Raw genomic sequence first — 27,020 nt, 5'->3', positions numbered from 1 at the left:
GACGATGATCATCTACCTGAGAACCAGTGTGGCTTCAGAAAGGGTCAAGGGATGGTCAGTATGGTGTTTGCTGCCTGAAAAGTCCAGGAGAAATGCCAGGAGCAGAACAGAAGTCTGTACAGAACATTAATTGATCTGACCCAAGGTCTTTGATATTGTCAGTTGTGAGGGTTTGTGGAAAATTATGACAAAATTTGGCTTCCTGGAGAGATTCATCAGTATTGAATGTCAGTTTCATGATGGCATGTTTACAGCAGGTTCTGGATAATGGATAATGCTCTCACGCTTTCCCAGTCACCAGTGGAGTGAAGTAGGACTGTGTGACTGCTCCCATGTTTTTTAGCATGATGTTTTCAGCAATGTTATCAGATAGCTTGAAGGATGAAAATGACATCAAGATCATGTACCACACTGACAGTAAATTATTTGACTTGAAAAGGTTACAAGACAAGACTAAAGTGGAAGCAGAGTTGGTGCATGATATTTGCTTGCAGATGATTGTGCACTCAGTGAAGCTTCGGAAGCTGGGATGGATCAATTCTCTGCTGCTTATGCAACACCAAGAAAATATGTGTTCTCCACCAGCCAGTGCCACCATATGGAGAGATATACTATGGATAAGTTCATTTACCTTGGTAGTGTAGTCTTTAGGGTGTACACACAGATGATATGGTTGACACACTTTGCCAGAGCTAATTTGTTGTTTGGGAGGCTTCAAAAGAAAGTGTGGGAGAAAAGAGGTATTAGATTGCCTACCAAACTAAAGGTCTACAGAGCTATTATACTGATCTCATTGTATGCTTGTAACACCTGGTCAATCTACCAGCGTCATGCCAGGAAATCGAATTTCTATTTGAATTGTCTTAGGAAGATTCTGAAGATCACCTGGCAGGATAAGGTACCAGACACTGAGGTCCTTTCTTGAACTAAACTGTCAAACATTCAAACTCTACTGTAGAGAGCACAACTACAATGGGCTCGCCATCTTGTTCAAATGTTAAAAGTATATTTGCCTAAAAGACTATTTTACGGAGAACTCATACAAGGCAAGCACTCATTTGGAGGTGAGAAGAAGTGATACAAGGACACTCTCAATGTCTCTCTGAAGAACTTCGGAATTGATTGCATGTCATGGGAGGCACAGGACTGCCCAGCATGGTGTGCCAGCCTCAATGAAGGATCTGTTCTCTGTGAGTGAAGCAGAATTACAATAGCTCAAAAGAAACATGAGATGCACATATTTAGAGACATCTCCCCTCCAAATGTTCCTGTGGACTATTTATGCCTGACTTGTGGTAGAGCCTCCTGAGCCCCTATTGGTCTGATCAGCCACAGTAGAACACACTGTACCTTGACTCCAACATAGTGATGTCATTTTAGTCCTTTTTGAGAACAGAGGACAGCAACCAACCATATGGTTTTTATGATTGTAACATGTTTGGGTATGTATTTAATTTAAAACTCAACATAAACTTTTTTTGGGGTAATCAACGAAATGCCCAAGCTATAAACTAAAGGTCTCTAGTGGAATGCCTTCTTTCCAATGAGCTCCAGATGTACCATAGGGTGGAATGGGAGTGTTTAGTTATAGGATAAAGTCATTTTGTTAGTTCTGCAGCAGTCTGCACCTCCAGAGAATTGTCATCTTTGAAGGCCACTTTATGGTTGCTCAGGATTTCTCATTTAGAACTCCTTTCTGTTGCCCCCACACGTGTGCACCCATAAGCGCTCACAGACATAGGATGACCAGGGTCAATCATATTCTACTGCCTTTACCTGAGGATGTGAGGAGTACCTCTTCCCAGACTTTGTAAAGATAGCTCTTCGTTCTGATAGTTCTCCCATCTGTTTCCCTTCAGTAGCATCACAATCTCAGTGGTAATATTGTCACGTGCAAGAGAAATTACACTTGTTCTATTTAACCTCAGAGGGCAGAGGTCACCAAAACCAGAGGCAAAGAAAGTAATCTAGGCTTGATGTTAGCAAAAACATCCTAATGATTAGAGTTGTCCCAAAATGGAAGAGGCTCCCCTGGGAAGTTGTAGGTTCTTTCTCATTGGAGCTCTTCAGGTAAAGTCGAAGGGAACATTTGTTGAGGATGCTGTGAGGGGATTCCTTTGGGGGGAGGCTAGAGTGATTGGATTAGATGGCCTTTGAGATTTCTTTTAAATCTGAAATTCTGGGGTTCTGGGATTGGCTGGATTGAATGACCACATTTGTGTTTCTTGTATGCACCTACATTCTCTTTTATTCTTGTACTGTTTTTGTACAAGTCTCAACTTCTCTATCAGATTATAACCTCCTTGGGGTCAGGGACCATTATTCTTCTTAGTATCTCATCTGAGGGAGAAGCTCCAGTGAGTTGGGCTGATTTATTGATATTAATAATTAATCTTATCAATATTAGCATATTGATAAGCATCAGGCATGAAGAAAATTTCAGAAATCATGGTGCTGGGTGAGTAACAATTCCTTGGACAACATCCCTGAGAATTGATCGACCAGCCTCTACTTGGAGACCTCCAGCAATAGAAACTCAATATCTTTGAAGTCGGCTCATTTCACTATTTGGAAGCCCTATTTATTATGAAGTTTTTCCTTATAACCTGCTTAAGTCTATTTTCTTATAAATACCACCAATGGTTACTAATTTTGCTTTCTGGGATTAAACACAACAACTCTGATCTCTTTTCCTCAAGACCCCCATTTAGATACTTGAAAACAGCTACAAAGTCCTCCCAATGTCTTCTCTGTGGACTAAACTTCTCTGTTTCCTTTGAATGAAGCCTGTATGGCATTGCTTAGAATTTCCTCACCATCTTTGGTGTGGGAATTCTTTCTATCAAGGCAGGTTGTAGCCCATCCAGGTTTTTTCATCCTGTGTTATTCTTATCTTTCTCTTAGTTTCCAAGGTAACTGAAGGAAAGTACCTTCTATGGAACAGAAAATTCTCAAGTTACAACGCTGATGGATTGTTCCTTTTGATGTGCTTACAGAGTTCCAGTTGTTGCAGACCGTGCAAACCCAAGTACAATTCCATCTTCAGCTTCCCCCTGGAAAGATGTGCAGTGCTGATTACTCTGGCTTACTTCAGGCTTTCCAGAGTTTCATACTGGATGAGCTGAAGGCCCGTGACTTCTGTCAGATTCAGGTATTTCCCAGACCTGAGTGAGAATGAGAACGTAGTGTAAGGAAAAATCTTTAGTTGGTGACATGGACCCTTAAGGCAAAGGGTGTTACATATCCTATTAACCCACTGACACCATTCACATTGGAGATTCAACATTTTTTCAAGTAGAAACTCTGAAAAATTTCCATGATTTGAAGTAACTGGTGATTACCAAGAGGGCATTGAGAGAGAAAAGATAAACAAACCACTTTACCTAATTAAGAGGTAGCCTGGATACTAGAAACAGTGCTGATCTACCAATTAGAAGATATAGATTCACATATCGCTCTCTACCCTTACTAGATGTATGACCCAAGACAATTGACTTCTCTGAGACTTTAGTTTCTTCATCTGTAAAATGGGAATGATCTTAATACATTCACTACCATACTCACAAGGTTGTTGTGAAACAGACATTTAGCAACTTTAAAGTACCATAAAATTGGGGGTATTTCATCATTATAAATGGACATTATCATAAAAGGACATTATTTGACTGAAAACTCTGTAAATGGTCAAAGTAATTAATACATTTTGGGCCTCATAGCAGTACTATAACAATACTGGAACGTCTCAGGCGTTGCCTCATTTGCTTTTCTTTTCTTGTTTTCTCTCTTGTTTTTTATTTTCTCTCTCTGGCCATAGATGGATAGATAGAGATATAGATGCAGATATGTATATAGATCCATATATCTATTGAAAATCTTGTCTTCTCTCTCTGGCCATAGATAGATAGAGATACAGATACAGATATGTATATATATATATATATACACAAACACATATGTACGTACCCACAATATATGTGTTTATGTATATATATATTTACACAATATTTGCATCTGTATGTATATATGTGTACATCATACGTAGACATGTATATGTATAAATATATGCATATATAAGTTCTGTCTATACATATGTAACTAACAAACTAAACTTTATATAACATATGTAACTATATATACACACTAATGGCATATAGAATATTTTTGTATTTATGCATGTATAATTATATATGTGTATATTTGTAAGTGTACATGTACAGAGACATGTATATATGCAGTTGTGTGTATGTGTGTATATCTATCTATCCATCTACACGCTATTATTATTTCTTCAGATTCTATTAGAGGGGTACTTCTTACAGAAGACCTTGCCATCGTAATCTGCATTCTCAGTTCAGTACTGTCCCCTACTTGTGGGGGTACTCTCAGCAGAAGAGGTATTGTCAGCTAAAAACAATCCAAGGCCCTGGTGGTTAGCAGAGCGCATGGCTTAATTTACATCGCAAGCTGGTTCCTTCTGCGACTTGACAAAATCTTGTCCTGCCTATAAACAAAGACAATAACATAAATATGTACATCTGTATGTACATTTCGCAAATATAGGTGTACACACAGATATATGTATATGTGTCTATATCTACATTTTAACATATATATCATGTAGGTGCTATCTAATGCTGTAGCGATGAGGAGGATTAGTAGTGTGTGTGTGTGTGTGTGTGTGTGTGTGTGATGTATACACACACATACATATGTGATATAAACCTACGATTTCATTTGCTGAGGATCTTCCAGGTAGGGGGCTGTGAAGCTGAGTGATCATAGCATTGTTAGTGACAGGCTTTGAGTTCAGGTTTTCCCAACTCCAAATTCAACCCTTTACTTATTATGCCATACTGCCTTTCAAATATTCATATATTACAACCAATAACAGTAATTATAAAGCATTTACGTAAGATTTTAAGGTTTGCCAAAGTGCCTTCTGTACATTGTCTTATTTAATCCTCACAATAGCCTTATGAAGTAGTGGCCATGATTACTGTCATTTTATAGCTGATGAAACTGAGATTGAGAGAGGCTCATCTGCTTTGGATTCCCCAGATGGTGAGCAGCTGAGGTGCTGTTTGAACCCAAATCTTCCCAACTCCCAGGCAAGCATCTCTCCATTGCCAGGCTGCCTTTGCAGATTTTAAGGCTAATAACACTAGAAATAATACTGTTATTTACACTTCTACAAAAACTTAAGGTTTGTTAAACATTTACTTCTCAGCAAACGTGAGGTAGATCAGCTGTGATCAGCACACTCAGGATCAGACAATAGAGCAAAGTGAACACATTGTCTTGGTTCTCTGATCCCAACCAAGCAGGTCAGTTACAAGTCATAGAGATACAGAACTCAGCGAAACCAGACAGGAGTGAGGAAAAGAATGAGAAACATCTGGTTGGACCCTAATTAAGATTTTTCATTATCTACTGTCTCTGTTGTCTCTTTGTCCTTCAGGACCCATATCTTCTAATAATTTCCCACATCATTTGTTTTCCTATTTAAAGTTTGCATGTGATGAATTGTAGCTGAATTATTTCTCTGTTGTGGTGGGAGATAGACACACACACAGAGACACATTCTCTCCCTCCCTCCCTCCCTCCCTCTCTGTCTCTGGCTGAGTTCCAGTGCCCTAGTTAAGTCTCTTTTGTTAAATTCTCTCAATGTTGTATTTGATGTATTACCTAGTGATCCATACACTGTCGTCAACTACCCCCTGAAAACCAAGAAATCGTATTTTATACATTCATTCATTCATAATGCATTCACTCAGGTCCTCCTGACTCCTGCACTGGGTCTCCATCCACTGCACCACGGACACTTGACACTCACTAGCTGTGTGACATTGGGCAAGTCACTTAACCCCAATTGCCTCATCCTGGGTCATCTTCAGTCATCCCGATGAATATCTGGTCACTTGATTCAGATGGCTCTGGAGGAGAAGTGAGGCTGGTGACCTGCACAGCCCTTCCTCACTCAAAACAAAGTCAAGTGCAAGTCATGTCATTATTTCTCTGATGGCATGGTCTTCTTTGGCAACAAAGGATGAACACACACAATGCATTCATGCATTCTTCCATCCTATTCAACAAGCTTCTATGAAACAGCTATCAGGCACTGTTCTAGGCATTTTCAATAAACATTCATTAAGTACCCACCATATAGTTACTAAAGACAGTATGATGCAGTGACTAGAAGATCTGGATTGGAGTCAAGAAAACCTGGGTTCTGGTCCTTCCTCTGGCAAATATTATCTATGTGGTCATGGATAAATCAGTTAATTTCTCAGTGGCCCAGACAGATCTCCAAGACTCTATGTCACAGATGAGTCAATGACATATTGGTAGAAGACGTTTCCACAAGGGGAGTTTCTTGTACCTGTGAAATCATTGGTCTGCACTTCTACTCCTTCACTCCTCCCCATCTCAAGTACAATGTACTGTGCTTGTCCTTGAGGCTAATACGAAAACACAAGATGTTCTAAAAGTCTTAGCTGAATTATAAGTTATTCAGCCTGTAAATATGACATGTCCTCCATCCTCAAAAAGTTGCTATGTGCAAAAGTGAATAGAGTACTGGGTTAGGGGGCAGAAAGAGTCATATTCCCAAGTTCAAATCCCACCTTAGACATTTACTAGCTGTGTGACCACGGGCAAGTCATTTACCTCAGTTTCTTCTTCTGTAAAATGAGCTGGAGAAGGAAATGACAAACCACTACAGTATCTCTGACAAGAAAATTCCAAATGGGGTCACACAGAGTCCGATATAATTGACAAATGACTGAACAATAGCAACTTGTTCTCAAGGAGCTTATATTCTAATTGAAGATGATAAAATGTACAGAGAGATAAATGTCATACTAAGTAGAATATAAATTTCATATGAAAAGTAGAATAGCATTGCGGAATACTGGGGAGAGAGCAAGCCTTGCAGATGTGGATTCAGGTCCTGCCTCTAACAACCTGACTGTGTGATCCTAGAAACATCCTTTAATGTCTTTGGGGCCTCAGGCACTGCACCAATGAAATCTCAGATCCAGATTTAAACCTAATGAAGTTCAGGCCCTCCTCACATCTCACTAGGACAATTACAATAACTTCGTAAATGACTTCTCTACCTCAAGTGTCTCCCCTCCCCAAGCCACTCTCCACACAGCTGTCAAAGTGATTTTCCTAAAGCATAAGTCAGGCCATGTCACCACCCCTGCTCAATAAACTCCCATGGTTCCCTGTTACCTCTAGGATCATATGTAGTCCTCTATGTTTAGCATTGAAGTTCTTCACAACCCAACCACTACCTGACTTTCTAACCTTCCTGAATTCTTGTTTCCTCTTTGTGCACTTTCTGGTCCAGTGATCTGGCTTACTCACAGTTCCACATGCATAATTCTCCATCTCCTACCTCCATTATCTATTATCCATGACTGAAAGACTATTCCTTCTCAACTCTGACTGAGAATCCCTGGCTTTTTTTAAGACTAATTTCCTCCAAGAGTTCTTTCCTAGTGCCCTAGCTATTAATGTCTCCCCTTCTAAGGTTTGTTGTTGTTCAGTCATGTCCAACTCTTCATGGCCCCATTGGGAGTTTTCTTGGCAGAGATACTGGGATATTTTGCCATTTCCTTTTCCAGCTCATTTTACAGAAGAGGAAACTAAAGCAAGCAGGGTTAAGTGACTTGCCCAGGATCACATTGCTAGTAAATGAACATCTGAAGTCAGATTTGAACTCAGGAAGATGAGTCATCCTGACTCCAGGTCATGCATGTTGACAAAGATAAATCTGTCTACAGACAGACAGACAGATAGCTAGATAGTAAGCAAGATAGAATGTAAGCTCCCTAAGGACAAGAACTGTTTTCTTTCTCTTTCTCTTCCTCCTCCTTCTCTTTCTCTCTCTCCTCCCCCTCCTCTTTTTCCCAAGTCCTTAGCACAGTGCGTGCCACATGGTAAGCACTTAATAAATACTTGTCAGTTGTTCGACTCCAGCTAAGCAGATAAGAGAAGGCTGCATGAACTGAATGGCGTTCGAGCTTGAATTTGAATTTTGCAGAATAGCAGGATTTGAATATGGGAAATACAGTTTTAAAGAATGATGCAGCAAAAGTGCACAGGCAAGAAAGCAGAGTGTCTTCATAGTCTACGAACAGTCCTGTTTAGCTGTACTGCAAAGTACTTGGGAGAGAACAATGGGAAATAAATGGAAGGTAGAGTCTGGAGCCCAATGGTGGACGCCCTTGAATGCCAGTTTAATGGGCTTAGACTTTATTCAGTGGGAAGTATATCTGCTAATTATTTATATTTACATAGCCTTTAAGACTTGCCGAGTGCCTTCCTCGCAAAATCCTATAAAACAGTCTCTGCAAGCGTTATTGCCCCCATTTTTTTTTGTACATTAAGAAACTGAGGCTCTGAAAGCTATGATGACTTGCCTGATATACTAGTGTCCGAAGCAGGATTCAAATTAAGGTCTTGTGACTCTAAGCATTCTTCAATAGAGGCATTGAAGAGTTTGGAGCACAGGGGCAGTATATATGACCTATATATTGGTCATATTAGTAAGTATTTATTAAGTGCCCAAATTTAGAACCCTCACATTAGGATAAACGCAAAATTTAGAAAAACGTGTGGGTCCCTGTTCTGATGGAACTTACAGTTTAGTAGAAGGTGATTGTAAATTGTAAATGCTCATTTAATAATCAATCACTCATCCTATTACTATCACTGCCAAGACTACTACTACCAGCTTATATTTAGCATTTATTCAAGGTTTTCAGGTTATTTTATGCTCATTATCTCATTTGATCTTCACAAATAGCCCTTGGGAATAGAAAGATAAACAATATGAACTTGATGCTCAGTGATTCAATGACTCTTCCATGGTTAACTGACTTTAGTGCAATTTTTTCGGTGCTGGGACCAGTGTGATTTCCATTAACCACTATGGTGCTTTTCCTAAGAATGCCTATGCTATGGGCTTGTTCTTTTCAATGTTATATTTTACCATGCAACTCTTGACTGAATCATTGAGTAAAACCTCTGAGTAATCAGGCATCAAATTCTAAACACTCTTCATGAGCTCTGACTAATATGTGTAAGACTACATGAAAGACATAGTTTTTGTCCTAGACCCATCAAATATTTCCTTGAGATGCTAGTTGTAATGCTTTAATTCCCTTTTCTCCAGTTTTTTCATCCATGTGGATAACAGCTGGCCAAGAATTGCCCATATTGTATGAAAAGGAAGTTTCAGGGAGACTGGGAGCTTAGGAGTAGAGATATGGGAGTTAAGGTCAGGGGGAGACATTATATGGACATGATGGGGCAGAATGGTGGTAAAAAATCAATGTCCAGAAATCTTGAATGGTTTTCCATTGCCTACAGAATAAAGTGCAAATTCCTTAGATTAACATTCAAGGCTCTCCAGGCTCTGGCCCCAGCCTTCCTTTCTAGCTTTTTCTCCTGTTATTACCCTTCATTCATATTATGCGCCAAATAAATTAGATTATTCTCCAATTCCTAAACATGAGTTTTCTTGTGCTCAATGCCTTGGCTTCCTATTGCTCTATATCTCATAGGCACTGGAGGATGAAGGTGGGAGGCTTTGTAATATGTTTAAAATCATATGATATAGGAATCAGAAGACCTGATTTCTGCTGTGCTACATTGAACTCCATACTATTGATTCAGGCTTTTATCTTGAGGCAGAATGTTACAGTGGAAAGAACACTGATTCTAGAGTCAGGTGGTCTGGGTTCAAATGCTACCTCTAACACCTGCCGTCTTGTGACTTTGGACATATCACTTAACCTCCCTCCCTGGCTTTCAGTTCCTCACCTGGAAAACAAGGGGCTTAGATTAGATGATCTCTGAAATCCTTTCTACCTCATATAATTAAATTATGATGCTAAGATCAGTGAAAAAGAACAAAGAAGCTGCAGGTTTTCTCTATTATCTAGAGAGATATATTTCCCATTTCTCATTACACATAGTCTGGGACATAATTTGCTGTCATAGAATCTTTTAGAGTAATATTAACTTAATTAGAGTAATATTAATTAATCTTAATTATTAGCAGGAGTAGATTAAATGAGTTGAAACTGCACTAGTAATGATTATAGTTGTGAAGAAGACAGAAGTCAGCTCTTAACCCAAAGCTCTTTGTCTTGGTATAGGTGGACACTTTTGGGAGTACTGCCTATTTTCCTGTCTGTGATGATTCTGCAGTGCAGGTGGAGTGTCTGACAGTGGAACGCCTGGGAGTGAATGTTACATGGAGATCCCAGCTAGAGGACATCTCGGCAACCTCTCTTCCTGACTCCCATGATATTGGTATGCTGTCTTCATACTTTAATGCGTTTAAGGGACACCACATCTTTCAAAATGAGCCAGGTTTAGATTTTTGTTTGTTTGTTTTAAGGTACATTGGACAGACTATCGACCTTAGGAGAAGGAATACTTTCAGTGGCTAAAGTGCTAAATGAGTCAGAAACACTGAGTTCAAATCCAGCCTCAGTAGCCATGTAACCCCCTGGAAGGCATTGAACCTTTCTGCTTCAGTTTCCTCAACTATAAAATAGAGATAATAAAAACAGCTACCTCCTAGAACTTTTGTGAGGCTCAGAAAGATAATATTTGTAAAGTGCTTTGTGGACCTGAAAGTGATATATAAGTGCAAGCCATCATCTTTATTATTATTCGTTCACATCCTAATTCTGACAGATATCAACTGTGTAAGTATGGACCTGCCCCTTAACCTCTCAGTTCCCCTGGGAACTCTTTTTTCCCCCATTTATTTATTTTTAGTTTTAAAAATTCACTTCCATAAGATTTTAAGTTCCAAATTTTCTCCCTATCTCTCACCTTCCCCCATCCCAAGATGGTTCAACATATACATTCATATTAAATCTCCTGGGGAGCTCTTTAAGATAAAGTTATAGATGTCATTCTGCAGTGATAGAAGGAATTTTCTCACTAGGACTTCCATGTATCAAAAAAATCACGTCCGGTCCAAAACTGAACAAAACTCAAACAAAAATGAATACATACATGGGGAGGACAGGAAGAAACTAGAAATCATAGAATGTTATTGAAAGGGATCTTAATACATAGAGGAACACTTAAAATGAGTTGGATTCAAGTTAGAATCCTATAATCTTGCTTTGGAAATTTAAAAGACTATTCCAACCTCCCAGGAATTATCTCTATAGTATCTTCAACAACTCCAACAGAGACCCTCCTCTTTCTGCTTGAACATCTATGGTGGAAAGGGGAAGGAGTAGTCATTTGTATAGTGTCTACTACATACCAGAAACTGGGCTAAGCACTTTACAAACATTATTTCATTTGATCCTCATGAGAACCTTACAGAAGAGGTGTCATTATTATCCCTATTTTAGAGTTTAGGAAACTGAGGCAGAAACAGAGGCTAAGGGTCACATAGCTAATAAGCATCTGCAGCTGAATTTGAACTCTGGTTTTCCTCACCCTTGGTCAGCTTCCTATCCATTGCACCACCAGCTGCTTCCTGGTGATGGAGGGTTTGCTATTAAGGCATTTTATTCTATTTTTTTCAAGTTGCTAGAAAGTTCTTGGTAATGTTAACAGAATTTGACTTCCTTATAACTTTCATTCATTGACCCTAGTTCTCTCCTCTGGAGATAAACAGAACAAATCTAATCTCTTTTCCTAATGAGAGCCCATCAGAAACCTATCATTTCCTCTCTAATTCTCTTTTCCATGCTAAACATCCTCATTAACACTAATCATTCCTCCTTGTATGATCTGGTTTTAAGCCTCCTCCTCATCTTGATCATGCTCTTCTAGACATACTGTAGTTGAAACCACTATGTTTCATTTAGAGTAGCCTAAGATTTAGTTAATATTTCTAGCAGTCATTTCGTAGTATTGTTCAGTCATTTTAATCATGTCCCACTCTTTGTGACCCCATTTGGGTTTTCTTGGCAAAGGTACTGGAGTGGTTGCCATTTCCTTCTCCAGCTCATTTGACAGATGAGAAAACTGAGGCAAACAGGAAAAAGTGACTTGCCCAGGGTCATACTATTAGTGCCTGAGGCCAGATTTGAACTTAGGAAGAGGAGTTTTCCTGACTCCAGATCAGCACTCTATGCACTATGGCACCATCTAGCTGCCCAGTTACATCATAGTACTGGCTTATGCTGAGCTTCCTGATCCACTAAAGTTATTTTTTTTCTAATTAACTATATACCTAGTCATATCCTCTGTACTTGTGCTGTTCATCTTTGGACCCCAATTCTGCCATCCAATGGGTTAGCTATCCCTCTTGCCTGGTAAGTATATGCCATATCAACTTTCATCTGAGTAATTGGCAAAGCCCTAGACAATTCCACTGTAGCATGGGTTCCATATTGACACTGATTCCTTGATTTCAAAAGGTTACAATTGGTTCCAGTGCTATTGTACTAGGATGGTGCCCATATTTTCCTTCTGAGTCACAAGGGTAGCATGAGAAATTTTACCCAATGATTTCCTGAAATTGATATAGCTTGTGTCTTATACCTTAATCCCTCTAATTATTTATATTACTGAGTATGATGGGTTGAAACAATGCCCAACCTTAGGCAAAGATAGCACAGAGAAGAGTCTTTCTCAGGCTGCAAATGTATCTTCGCCTCAAATTTCATCTCTCAGGGATGGTGACCCTTTAGGGTCGAGTCTCACAATGTATGATTTTGTAATTATAAAGCTGAGTACCCTAAATATCACACCACAGCAACATGCGCTAAATTTAACTGAAATGACTATGTCAGTTTAAAGAGCTTTCTGAAATGTAGGCTATTCTGAGTTGTTTTATGGCCGCTGTGAGAGCACAAAGATTAAGTAAATTCACTTTATATCCCTGCCTCAGGAATTTTATATGCTAAAGTTTTCCTCAGCCCACATAAAAAACATAAAATCATAGATTTATAGTGTTGGACAAGGCTTTAAGACATAAAAGATTAGGACATAGACCAGGGCATTATGGAGCTGGATGGAAATTTAGGATAAAATCTTAGAATTGGTATGTTAAAACATAAAATATAGAATGTGAGAGCTAGAAAGGGTCTCCAAATACAGAATGTTAGAACATAGGACATGGAAAGTTAAAGCTAGAAATAACCAGATAATGTAGAATGTTAGAGGATGAATGTAAAAATATAAAATTTAGAATTTCAGAGTCAGAAGGGAACCTCAGAATATATACTGTTGGAACAAAGAACATGGGATATATAAGCTGGAAGGAACCAGAGAATGTAGAATGTTAGAGCCAGAAGGGACCTTTGAAAACAGAATGTTAGAATATAGGACATAGAATTTTAGAGAGAGAAATTTAGACAGGACCTTAGAAATCAGCTAGTGATCGTTCAACCATCTCATTTTAAGGGTGAGAAAACCAAGGCTTTCAGAAGTGAATTGATTTGTCTTGGTAACAACTAGGACCAAAGTTGAGACACAAACTCAGGTCTTCAGATTCTTAATTTGATGATTTTTTTTTTTACCAATACACTACATTGCTTTCCATGTTGTATTCATGGTCTTCTCTTGGCCAATTTATAATAAGCACAGTAAATAACTAGACTTGTATCTTGAAGAAAAACACAGTACTTTAGATGTGCTCCTATTCATAAGAAAATAAATTCTTCGTGAAAACTGACCTGTGAAAGCCAAAGCTAAAGTCACCAGGGGACATCTTGTGGGAGGATGTGGTTTCTGTCTTTGATAGTGACCCTGAAACATTAGCAATGTACTCAAAATATTAGTGGTTTTCCTTAATAACAACGCTATTTTTGTGTCATTCATGGACACACATGTTAAAATAGATATGATTGTCCAATGAAAATTCTGTCTAATGCTCCCACCTCAGTTCATCTGCTTTAAATAAACTTTGTAACCCCATTCACGGTGAACATTCCCCAGGGGCATTTGAAATATTATTCATGTGCTACATGAGAGATATCATGGAGTGAAGTAGAAATCAGAACAATAAGACGGTTATGGAACACTTTAAGATTTTGCAAAGCACCTTTCTTCCAACAACTCTGTGAGTTAGGGAGGGGGAGAATACTGGTCCAGAAATCCAAAGACCTAGGTTCTGGAACTGGTCCTATGACTTTAAGTAAGTCACTTTACTAATTTGAAATCTCAGTTTCCTCATCTGTAAAAGAGAGAAAATATCCCTGTGAGGTAAGTGGAGGCGTTATAATTGAGAGAAGTATTGTTGTAGGAACTTGACATCTCTGATATATTCAGTCTATGGGTTATTTAAAACATTTAAATGAGTGATGTCTGTGTTGAACATTAACAATTAATGTTAAAAATCTGACACTTTGTGAACTATTTAGTTACTATCTTCTTAGAGGAAATATAACCAGTGGATAGAGGCCTGGTCTTAGAGTCAGGAAAAGTTGTACTCATTCCTTGCATCAGACATCTACTAGCTATGTGATCATGGGTAACTCATCAAAACTTCACATTTAGGAGTCACTGCCCATGGGCACTGGTGAAGGGAGTTTCCCTCTGGAAGTTACTCACATCAATGAAATCTCAGAACCAGTTGAATCCACTCCTGCTATACCCCTCATCTCACCCCACTCCTTCTCCACTCCCTGCCATAAATCCTCCCATTTTTCTTACCTTTTTAGGTATGTACTGATTTGGCCTTAGAATACTTGGTTTCCTACATAGCTCAGCTCACACATCATCTTGTTGTACATGAAAAAAATGTTTCTGATCTCCCCAGAAATTGGTTCCCTCCTCCTCAAAATTCCTTTGTATCAGGGGCAGCTAGGTGGCATAGTGGATAGAACACTGGCCTTGGAGTCAAGAGGATCTGAATTTGGATTTGGTCTCAGACGCTTACTAGATGTATTACCCAGGACAAGTCACTTAAATCTGATTGCCTTCAAAAAAATTCCTTTGTACGTATTTTATATATAACTACATATGTACATGTTGTCTTGCCTGATAGAATATGAGCTTCTACAGAACAGGGACTGTCTTACTTTTTCCTTTGTAGCCCCAAAACTCACATTTTGTGTATAATAAGTGCTTATAAGTGTTTGTGATTGACTGATTGATTAGTTGTCTGAGCAGCCTGATGAATGTCTTTTCCATGTATCCAAGGTCAATTTGGTGATAGACTAAAAGGTACCTTGTCCTACTGAGTGAGGCAACACAAGGTAGTGTATAAAACAGACCTACTGGAATCAGGTCACTTGGGCTTGAATCTTGCCTCAGACCACTGAGCTGTAGAAGGGAGGTAATAATACAGTCTCTATTATGAGGTTGTCGTGAATACCAAAGAAGGCATTTAAGGGGCTTTGCAAAATGTAGAGCTATAGACATGTCAGCCACCAAGACTAGGTCACTTCTCAAATTTATAGGGCCATCTTCAGGCTGGGAAATGGTATTAGTTTGCTAGCAACATTTCAGTTTTTAAAACATCAAGCCCACACTCTTCATCGTGGATTAACTGCACTCAGTTTACTCAGAGTTTAATTGGCTCTTCTTCCTGATCAGCAAAAAACCGACTAAGTCTTACTTGATAGTCAGACCTTGCAAACTCATGGACTTGGTAGGAAAATTTCAGTTTAATACAGATAAAGATAAACTTACCATCATCTTCCAGTCTGAAGCTTCTCCTTCCTTTAATGTATCTACATCTGTTAATGGTATTAACCTCCTCCCAGACACTTGAGCTCATAACTTTGGATCATCTTTAATTCTTTTTTTTGTCTCTCACTCTACAATCCAGTCAGTTGACAAATTGAAATATTAATCTTTAACACCATAGGACCGCTAAATTCTGCAATGTGTGACACTGGACAAGTCACTTAACCCTGTTTGCCTCAGTTTTCTCATCTGTAAAATGAGCTGGAGAAAGAAATGGCAAACCACTCCAATATCTTTGCTAAGAAAACCCCAAATAAGGGGCAGATAGGTGCAGTGGATAGAGTACCAGTCCTGGATTCAGGGGGACCTGAATTCAAATTTGGCCTCAGATACTTCCTAGCTGTGTGATCCTGGGCAAGTGATCTAACCCAATTGCTTCCCAACCCTTACACCCCAAAAAGGAAGAAAACTTCAAATGGGGTCATAAAGAGTGGGACATGACTGAACAATAACCCAACGTCATAGTCTTTCATATGCTTTAAGACTGCTGCCATGACCCTGCTATTTCTTTTCTATTTTAAACTAAACAATTCCAATTTCCTTCAATTGATATTCAATGTTAAGTGATCTCAAGGCCTCATGCAATCTGGGTCTCCTTCCTCTCAATGTTCCCCAACTTATTAATGTCTTTCCTAAAATGCAGTCCCCGGAGCTGAACAAAATATTTCAGAAATAGTCTGACTAAGGAAAAAAATAAGGACCCTATTACCTCCCTCATTATGAGTACTAGGTCTCTAAATACAGCCGAACATCAAAGTATTTCATTTCTGTAGATACTGAGATGATAAAGTTATAAGCATGTAACCCAGGAGAAGAAATTTGGCCCCTTCTTTCCTAGTCCTCTGTGGCATCAGTCTCCTGTGATGATGCATGGGCACAAGCTAGAAGCCAGTTACTTTTGTAGGGAGACATCTCATTAACTCTCATGTACAGGATAGGCCTCTGTTCTCCCTCAGACTCGTTCCTAGATAATTTTAGAAGCGTTTGAAGTTGGGATAAAGTAAACTGTTTACCCCTGGCTTTCTTTACATTGATATTTCTGGCAAAAACAACTTCAGTGGGTTTTGGTTATGTGGCAGTTTTAAATTGGCTTGTAGTAAAATGAATGTATATTTTCTATCTGGGAGCCAACCCAACTGTTGATATAGTGCTTATCAATTTTTTTCCAGTAAATGTTTCCAGTCTGACAGCTGGAGAACTTCACTTAATTGTTTAGCTTTAAGAACAATATGTTCTAGCTTAAGGATGGCCAACACATTCACAGATGGAGAGGAGCTGATTGGCATCTAGTCCAACCAGGACCTGACAAATCAGTTAATGAATCAAGCAACATTTATTAAGCACATACTGTATGTGATTAGGACAGGCTACAAAGAGATATTACTTTATTGGTCATAGACAACAATGCTTCTCAATAAGGCCCAGTAGTGCAGGTATGGATCAAACAACTGGTGGCCTCTGCGGCTGCCAATGAGGAATTTGAAAGACCTTTTTTTAGAGCCCATGCCTTACCTGCTGTTTTGTAATGTGATTCCTCTGACATCTAAGGTCTCCTGACTGTACACTACAAAATGCTCTCTTTTTGCTCCTTTTCATCATGGTCACAGTATCCATACAATCTTAGAGTTGGAAGGAATCTTAGAGTTTGCCTTGTATAAGTCCTTGTCTGATCCAAGAATCTGCCATACAAAATCCCTGAGAGTTAATGATCTGACCCCTGATGGAAGACCTCCAATGGTGGGGAACTCATTACCTTTCCTATGTCTTTGAGGACTCACAAGCAAAGGTTGTCAGCTTTGTGTAAGGAGACATCCCATCAACCATCACATGGACATGCTTTGCTCTTGCCTTGCTAGTAAATTCCTGGATCACTCCCAGGGAAATGGTCTGGGCCATTTTCAGGAAGTTCTAATTTGTATCAAGTTCCTTTTTGTGTTGAACTAATGTCTTCCTTTGTGATAGCCATGTGTTTATCTCAACTAGAGTACTAGACTGGAATACAAGGGACCTGGGATCTAGTCTTACTTCTACCATTAACCAGCTATATGCCCTTGGGCAGCTTGGAGTCTGAAACACTTGGGTTCAAGATCCACCTTTGACATATACTAACTGTGTGCCCCTGGGCACTTAAATATAACTTCTGTTTACCTCAGTCTCCTTATTTGTAAAATTGAAATAGTAATAGTACCCACCTCCCAAAGTTGAGTTTAAAATGAAATAATGTTTGTAAAGTATTAAGCATAATGTCTTCCACATAGTGCAAGCTATATAAATGTTAGCTATTATTATTATTGTTATATAATAGTTGTAAAGTGATTATTAGCCAAATGCCTGGCCCATAGTATGAGCGTAATAAATGCTTATTCCCTTCTTTCTTCCCTTCTAACATCCTGTGTTCTAAGGTCTTTTCTCAGTGTTATATTCTGTGTTTTAAAATTATGTGACTACATGTACATAGCAAACCAAAAATCTACTCTCAGGCTGTCCTTTGGTTGTCTCCTTCCCATAGAGACTAAAACTACATAGGAATCTCTGTTCCACCAAGAGATCTGGTAGGTGTATGTCTGCATGGCTGACTTGACATGTATCTGAGGGCAGGCATCTTGGTCTCCTCTGATGGAAGGGAAGGTATAGTTATGGTGACTGGGGTAGGTTTAAAGTGCTCCTAAACTGTGTTCAGCGTCTTTCCTTCTGTAATGAATGGAAACAGGGTAAGCCTTTCACATCATTGTCTCTTACAGAAAATGCCTTTGTGGGAAATGACCTCGTTGGCCGCTTTGTAAAGTTGATCCAGAGTGGTGATTTCCAGCTTCATTTAGATTCCAAGACATTTCCAGCAGATGCTACTACTATACGATTCCTTCGAGGAGATTACTTTGACATGTCTCCAAGTGTGCAGTTTGGATGCAAGAAAGGATTCCAAAAGTACTCACCATCAGGCAAAGAAGTTCTGTATTCACCTGGATGTGGTAGGTTGATTGGTTCCTCTTCTCTAGGGACCAGGGAGGCAGAGAGAACAGCTCCCAATAAAGATATCTCCTTTTATTTTTATCTCTATGTCTTGTTGTTTCTCTCACCCTTTCTCTTCCTTTCTCCTCTATTCCATTATTTCTATTTTTCTCCCTCTCTTTCCATCTTCTCTCCCTTTTCAGTTCCTTCCTCTCTTTCCCTCTTCTCTTTCCTTCTCCATATTGCCCTTCCCATCATATTGTTTGAATTAAACAAAGCTATCCTAAAGACAAAATGACATAACTCTAGAACCAAGATCAATCATAAAGGTGGGCAGAAAGGTTGCTACTTATATGATATAATTTTGTAGATCACAGATTCCGGAAGGGACCTTAGAGATCATTCATTCTAACTCATGCAGAAGAACAGTGAATGAATGAAAGGGCATTTAGGTGCTTGCTATGTGACAGATACTGTACTAAGTGCTTGGGATACAAGTAGAAAAATCAAGACAGTCTCTGCCCACAAGGAATGACAATATACATATATATTATATATAACAATTGATTGGCACACTCATTCCAGGAATAGTAGTGTTGTTTTGATTATAGTTTCTAGAACTAGATGTGAAGGAGGAGGAGGATGTTGGGCTGTTTAATAGGTATAGCATTTAGACATGGTGAAGGCTCACTAATCAGAACCCCGGGGACCCAAAGACATTTAGTAGGATCTGGAGCACAAGAGCATGTCAGTGAACATGTCCTGGGAACCCCAGTGTGGGAGTCTGGGTAACATGGAAGGGTGATGACTCCATCTGACCTGGTCACGATCACTGGGAGGATAAGGAAAAGCCAGAGCTCAGAGGAGGTCTTGGGTTGGTTCTAAGGTAGGAGGAATAAGGTTCATGATACTCCTTTGAGAGGCTGCTCTTTGGATTTAGAGCATTAACACATCAACTCTCATCACTCCATGTATCAGAGTAACTTGGGGTGCTGAGGAGCACCAGGTATTTTGTAGGGAGGAATGTGTCTAACTTAAGAGATCTAATTAGATTCCTTCCTATAAGGTCATAGGCAAAGAGCTATTACCCATCAAAGTTGCACGGGTGAAAGATTTATGGATCCCAGAGGCCATCTAGTACAATTCCATCATTTTACACATGAGAAAACTGAGACAGAGAGAATTTAAGTGACTTCCCCGGTGTGGCACAAGTATTAACCACCAGATATGAGCTTTTAGCTTGAACCCTCTAATTCCAAAGTTAGTACTTATTTTCATTGTTTCATAGGAGATGGAAGTTTCTATCCATGAAAGCTTTCTGGCAGATTCCAGAAAAGGGAGGGGTAGACCCAAAGTAGAAGCAGCATGTTATAAGACCAGGCCAGAAAATTCAGGGTTTTGTTTGTTTGGTTTTTTCCCCCATGAACACTCTATGTCATTTCAGGCAGGGCCCTTAGAATCTCTGTGTGTCTGTTTCTTTCTTTGTGAAGTAGGGTGAAAAGCATTTTCACTGTTTTCCTCACAGTGGCATTTTGAAGATTGAATCGGGCAAACCTTAAAGTGCCAGAAGAATGAGAGTAGGTACCATCATTAATGGTGTGGATGATGCATTTAGTTTTTTGAGACATTCAGCAGTTTGGTTAGATCAACATATGGAGGGAGCCCCACTGACCCCATCTGGGAAGTTTTAGGCACAGTCTTTTGTGGTTTGGGGGGAAACTGATTTTTAATTAAAATTCAATGAGACTGTTGGCTTCTCTCACTTCATAAGTAGCTTTGGAAACCATTTCCCCCAGAATAGAGATGATTGGTTTTTTTCCCAGGGAGGCTCAAGATGAAACCTTGATTTATCAGGCCTCTCTGTATCATACAGCTCTCTGAAAATGCAGGAAAAAGTATTTTATTGGGGATGTAGAAATACAGGACTTTTTGATTTCTTCTCGAAAAGGGTTCTTAACCTCCTATTTTTTTGGTATCGTGGATCTCTTTGTCACGCTGGTGAAACTTGTAGACCCCCTTCTCAGAATAATGTTTTTAAGTGCATTAAAAAACAGAATTACAAAGGAACCCAAAGATTAATGAAAATAAAGATGTATTTCTTTCCCATCTGAGTTTATAAACCACTTGAACACTATCCATGGATCCCAGGTTAAGAACCCTTGTTCTAATGCATTATTGACCAGACTCAGGTCTGGCTTTTCCTATCAATTCCTAAAATCCTCTTGGAATTTCAAATTCTATATCAGGGTGAAACTGCCATTGAACTTCATTATATACGAGAATGAATTCACCACAGACTCACAGTTGGAGGGGGTCTTAGTGGTTATCTGAACTGGAGTTGGAATTCAGAAGACCTTGGTTCAAATCTTAGCACTGCTATCTACAGCCTATGGGCAAGTCTTCTCTCTGGGCCCCAGTTTTGTCTCCTGTAAAATCCAATTCAATTCAACCAATGCTTATTCAATGCCCACAATGTGCAAGTGCCTTTGAGGGGGTCTTCTCTTACTGTAAAAGTGACTGTTCTTGGCCAGGCTGTCCCTACTGCATTCCCTGGCAGTGACTTCCCCAGCAGACTACAAGCTCTCCCCTGGGCCACTGTTTTTGCCCTAGGCACCAGATGTTCTAGGAGTATCTCTGGCTGCTAGAATTCCAATACATAGCTCTAGGCTGCTTCTTCTAGTCCTGTGGGTGGGCTTTTTGAAGTGGCATGAGCCAGGACCTCGGAAGGACAGACATCCTTCCATCTCCCACTTCCTCACCATAATGATAACCTAAAGGGAGAAAGATCCAGGCCTGACTATAGCACACACCATAGGTGCATTGCTTTTGCCTGGTCCCCACTCTTTTAACTTTAACCATTTACTTTATTTTTTTTTTATTTTTATTTTTTTTTATTATTAAATTTATTTATTTAACTTTTAACATTCATTTTCACAAAATTTTGGGTTACAAATTTTCTCCCCTTTTATCCCCTCCCCCCCCAAACACCAAGCATTCTAATTGCCCCTATGACCAATCTGCTCTCTCTTCTATCATCCCTCTCTGCCCTTGTCTCCATCTTCTCTTTTGTCCTGTAGGGGCAGATAGCTTTCTATACCCCTTTACCTGTTTTTCTTATTTCCTAGTGGCAAGAACGTTACTCGACAGTTGATCCTAAAACTTTGAGTTCCAACTTCTCTTCCTCCCTCCCTCCCCACCCCTTCCCTTTGGAAGGCAAGCAATTCAATATAGGCCATATCTGTGTAGTTTTGCAAATGACTTCCATAATAGTTGTGTTGTATAGGACTAACTATATTTCCCTCCATCCTATCCTGTCCCCCATTACTTCTATTCTCTTTTGATCCTATCCCTCCCCATGAGTGTTGACCTCAAATTGCACCCTCCTCCCCATGCCCTCCCTTCTATCATCCCCCCCACCCTGCTTGTCCCCTTATCCCCCACTTTCCTGTATTGTGAGATAGGTTTTCCTACCAAAATGAGTGTGCACTTTATTCTTTTCTTTAGTGGAATGTGATGAGAGTAGACTTCATGTTTTTCTCTCACCTCCCCTCTTTATCCCTCCACTAATGAGTCTTTTGATTGCCTCTTTTATGAGAGATAATTTGCCCCATTCAATTTCTCCCTTTCTCTTCCCAATATATTTCTCTCTTACTGCTTGATTTCATTTTGTTTTAAAGATATGATCCCATCCTATTCAATTCACTCTGTGCACTCTGTCTCTATGTATGTGAGCGTGTGTGCATGTGTAATCCCACCCAGTACCCAGATACTGAAATGTTTCAAGAGTTACAAATATTGTCTTTCCATGTAGGAATGTAAACAGTTCAGCTTTAGTAAGTCCCTTATGACTTCACTTTGCTGTTCACCTTTTCATGGTTCTCTTCATTCTTGTGTTTGAAAGTCAAATTTTCTTTTCAGCTCTGGTCTTTTCATCAAGAATACTTGAAAATCCTCTATTTCATTGAAAGACCATTTTTTCCCCTGAAGTATTATAGTCAGTTTTGCTGGGTAGGTGATTCTTGGTTTTAGTCCTAGTTCCTTTGACTTCTGGAATATACTGTTCCATGCCCTTCGATCCCTTAATGTAGAGGCTGCTAGATCTTGTGTTATCCTGATTGTATTTCCACAATACTTGAATTGTTTCTTTCTAGCTGCCTGCAGTATTTTCTCCTTGACCTGGGAACTCTGGAATTTGGCCACAATGTTCCTAGGAGTTTCTCTTTTTGGATCTCTTTCAGGCGGTGTTCTGTGGATTCCTTGAATATTTATTTTGCCCTCTGGTTCTAGAATCTCAGGGCAGTTTTCCTTGATAATTTCATGAAAGATGATGTCTAGGCTCTTCTTTTGATCATGGCTTTCAGGTAGTCCCATAATTTTTAAATTGTCTCTCCTGGATCTATTTTCCAGGTCTGTTGTTTTTCCAATGAGATATTTCACATTATCTTCCATTTTTCCATTCTTCTCTCTTTGTTCTGTGATTTCTTGGTTTTGCATAAAGTCATTAGCCTCCATCTGTGCCATTCTAATTTTGAAAGAACTATTTTCTTCAGTGAGCTTTTGAATCTCCTTTTCCATTTGGCTAATTCTGCTTTTGAAAGCATTCTTCTCCTCGTTGGCTTTTTGAACCTCTTTTGCCAATTGAGTTAGGCTAGTTTTCAAGGTGTTAATTTCTTCAACATTTTTTTGGGTCTCCCTTAGCAGGGAGCTGATCTGCTGTTCATGCTTTGACTTCATGTCTCTCATTTCTCTTCCCAGCTTTTCCTCCACCTCTCTAACTTGATTTTCAAAATTCTTTTTGAGCTCTTCCATGGCCTGAGCCCATTGGGTGGGCTGGGACACAGAAGCCTTGATTTCTGTGTCTTTGCCTGATGGTAAGCATTGTTCTTCCTCATCAGAAAGGAAGGGAGGAAATGCCTGTTCGCCAAGAAAGTAACCTTCTATAGTCTTATTTCTTTTCCCTTTTCTGGGCATTTTCCCAGCCAGTGACTTGACCTCTCAACCATTTACTTTATTAAATTCGTATAAAGATTCAATCCAAGATATGTCAGTCCCTTTCCTCTCTCCCTTAAAGACTCTCATTGTAATTAGTGGTAATCATTCAACTATTTCCCGCAGCTCTGGCACCCAGAGAAGGTCCAGGGCAATCTTCTGCACGTAGCCAAAGATAGCACTTACAGCTCCTTCTCTCTCTATGCCCTGTAATACCCTATTCTCCCTTCAATACTTACTGACAGCATCCAGGCCTAGATGGGGGACCATGAATGGAGGCATAAAGACCTTTAGAGGGTGAAATTTTATAGTAAAAGTGGTGAAGAAGTACAGAGGAAGAGAAACAGGGGATCCCAAAGGTCAACTTTCCCTACTCTTCCATTTTATCTAGTAACAAAGACAGCTGACATTTATAAAGGATCATAGATATGTGCCCCATAGAGGCTTTATTTCTTATTCCCATTTCCCCTATCTGTGGCTTTCTCACTCACAATTAAAAAACTACACTCGAGGACACCAATGGCATAGAATGCCCCAGAATTATACGAGTAGAGTTTGAAAGACAAAAGATGGCAGCCTTAACTTTTCATCAGTGCCTGGAGAGAGGGTGGTGAAATCTGGCCCTTTCTCTTTTGTGTGGAAGCCCGTTTGACTTGTGTGTGCATGGGAGGAGGGACAGATGGGGAGTGTTCCCAATGTAAAATTCACATCTGGAATACAGCTGTGAAAAAATCAGCAAATGCATCGTCCTGTGGAAAAGTGTCATCATCTCAGTCTCATCTGCCGGGGTGATCACTGGGGAGGCTGCTCTGGGGAGGAGGGGCAGCCAGTTAGTCCTTTATGATTACCCAGGGGAACAGGGAATTTTGGAGGATCAACTGGCATTGTAGGTTGTGGTTGAGACTGGAATGCCTGGCAGGAGAAGCTGGATAAAACAAGGGAAATGGAGTCTTTGTTTACAACAGTGTTGTTAATGCCTGTGTTTACTTGCTTGTCTCTGGTCCAGCCATTGGCTGCTCCCTTCGGAATTACCTGCATGCAATGAGATTACCAGACAAGTCCATTAAAACCAGAGCCCTAGAGGAACTGTTTCTGATTTACCAAAGCTTGTTTTCTCCCTTGTTCATTACTTGTTCTTTTTTAGCAGAACTCCTTTCCTCTTGCTTTTCTTCTAAGTTAGCATTCTGGGGACCCTGATGTAGACTGAAGAAACACTCTAGAATTAATAGAACACTTTCCTCACAAAAATATTGGGATCTGATTCATGAACGATGTTTTCATTCTCATTTTCGACAAATGCAAGAATACACAAACAGCCAACATGGGAAGCTTCCGTCTCTAGCACATGTTGCAAGCTATCTTTTAGCATCAGAGGAATATAATCATAGAATTACAGCTGGAAAGGACCTTAGAAACCTGTGAGGAAACTGAGGCCCAGAGGAATAAAACTGGTTTGTTCATGATCACACTAGATTTGAACACAAATCTTCCTGACTCCAAGTCCAGTGTTCCATTCTTCATAGACAAATAAATAAGGCTACTCCTTCAAGCCTGAATTTATGACTTTGCTGAGTTCATAAGCCTTTTGATTTTAGTCTACACCTATATTTTAAATAGTATAGGGAACTCCCTGTGAGGAAAATCCCTTTCCCCATGCAAATTGGCATCTGCTTTGTAACTTGTGCTCTGAGAATGGCCAGGGACACTAAAAGGAACAATGACTTACTCAGGACCCTACAACTGGTATATGTCAGAAATGGGGATTGAACCCATATTTTCCTGATTCCAAGACTAACAATCTATCACTATATCATGTTGTGTCTACCGCAGATACTACCTAAAGTAATAAGAACCCAGGAAGAATTTGTGAAGAATTTCCCCTATCCTGAGGAACTTGACTCTGCTGACTTAGGTCATAACCTGTCTATGACATGGTAGCTATACACTGAGAGATTGCCCAAAGCATAAAAATTGTCAGAGGGAGGATCTGAACCACAACTCCAACTCCAGAACTCTCTCCACCAGGCCATATTGTTTCTTTATTATAGCTACCTCCAACTGCAAAGTACTTTACAAGTATTTAATTTTACCCTCACAACCACCCTGGAAGTCAGTGCTATTATCATCCTCATTTTACAGATACGGTTGAATTTGAACTTGGTTCTTCTTGACTCCACATTTAGCACTCTCTCCATCATACCATTTAGTCTCAAGGTTCTTACATTCCATGAGAGAAGGAGGATGTATACGCATCTGTGGATATACAAAACATATGATGCAAACATATGATGGTTTGGAAGAGTAGTGAGTCATTCGATTTGAGGGATCTAGAAAGACCTCATGTCCCTTCAGTTGAATTCTGAAGGAAGCAGAGATGGGGAGGGAGGGCAGTCTACATGTCCTGTGAAAATTCATGGAGATGGGAGATAAAGTGAATTGTGTGAGGAACAATAAGAAAGCCAGTTTGGCTGAACTAGAGAGTATGTGAAGGGGAAGGATGTTTAATAAGACTGTAAAGGTAGATTGGGGCCAGATTACTAAGGGCTTTAAAATCCAAACCGAAAAGTCTGTCTTGGAGATTAGAAGTAATAAAGAGGGACTAAAGTTTATTGAGCAGTGGAATTAAATGATCATACCTATGCTTTAAGAATAATACTTTGGCAGCTCTGTGGAGGATGGATTGGAGACAGGGGAGAAATTAGGAGGCTATTTCAATAGTTCAAGTGAGGGGTGATAGATGTTGTTGTTCAGTTGTGTTCAGCTTTTCATGATCTCACTTGAGGTTTTCTTGGCAAAGATACTAGAATGGTTTGCATTTCTTTTTCCAACTCATTTTTAGAGATGAGGAAACTGAGTCAAACAGGATGAAGTGACTTACCCAGTGTCACACTGCTAGTAAGTGTTTGAGGCCAGATTTGAACGCAGGGAGATGAATCTTCCTGACTCCAGCCCATGCTCTATTTACTGCACCATCTAGCTGGTAATGTCTAAAATATGGTAAACAAAAAAGGAGGAGGGGAACAGATATAAGAGATCAAGCGTCAACAGGACTTGGCAACTGATTGGCTAAGGAGGATGAGGGAGAATGAGAAGTCCAGTATGACTCTAAACTATGAACCCAAATGATAGGAAAGGTCCCTTAGCAGAAAGACAGAAGGTTAGAAGAGGGATGGATTGGAGGGAAATCCCTCCTAACTAGGTGAGATGGATGAATAATGTTATTTAGTAGTACCATCAAAACCAGCACCCAGTTCTTTAGAGAAATGGGAAACAACACATTTTTTAATAGTTTTGTGAGAGGAAAAACCCATTGAAAGGAAGAGATCAAGGCTAACTCCCCGTGGGATCCTGAAAACCTGGAGGTAACTTTCTAACTTAACACATTTGTAGTA

At 39.6% G+C, this 27,020-nt stretch overlaps 1 protein-coding gene across 1 annotated transcript in view; it reads left to right on the top strand.

Annotated features, from left to right (window-relative positions):
- TG (thyroglobulin) overlaps window positions 1-27,020 on the top strand; it is a 366,261-nt gene that overhangs the window by 51,373 nt on the left and 287,868 nt on the right. The window contains exons 18-20 of the mRNA XM_072606558.1: window positions 2,997-3,151; window positions 10,173-10,329; window positions 18,432-18,659. Of these exons, the coding sequence (XP_072462659.1) occupies window positions 2,997-3,151; window positions 10,173-10,329; window positions 18,432-18,659 (540 nt within the window). The remainder of the gene's footprint in view (window positions 1-2,996; window positions 3,152-10,172; window positions 10,330-18,431; window positions 18,660-27,020) is intronic.

This window comes from Notamacropus eugenii, chromosome 4, assembly GCF_028372415.1.
Source record: "Notamacropus eugenii isolate mMacEug1 chromosome 4, mMacEug1.pri_v2, whole genome shotgun sequence".
In the NCBI taxonomy this organism is placed as follows: Eukaryota; Metazoa; Chordata; class Mammalia; order Diprotodontia; family Macropodidae; genus Notamacropus; species Notamacropus eugenii.
Note: the sequence above shows the minus strand (reverse complement) of the source record. Positions and strands in the feature narration are given on the sequence as shown.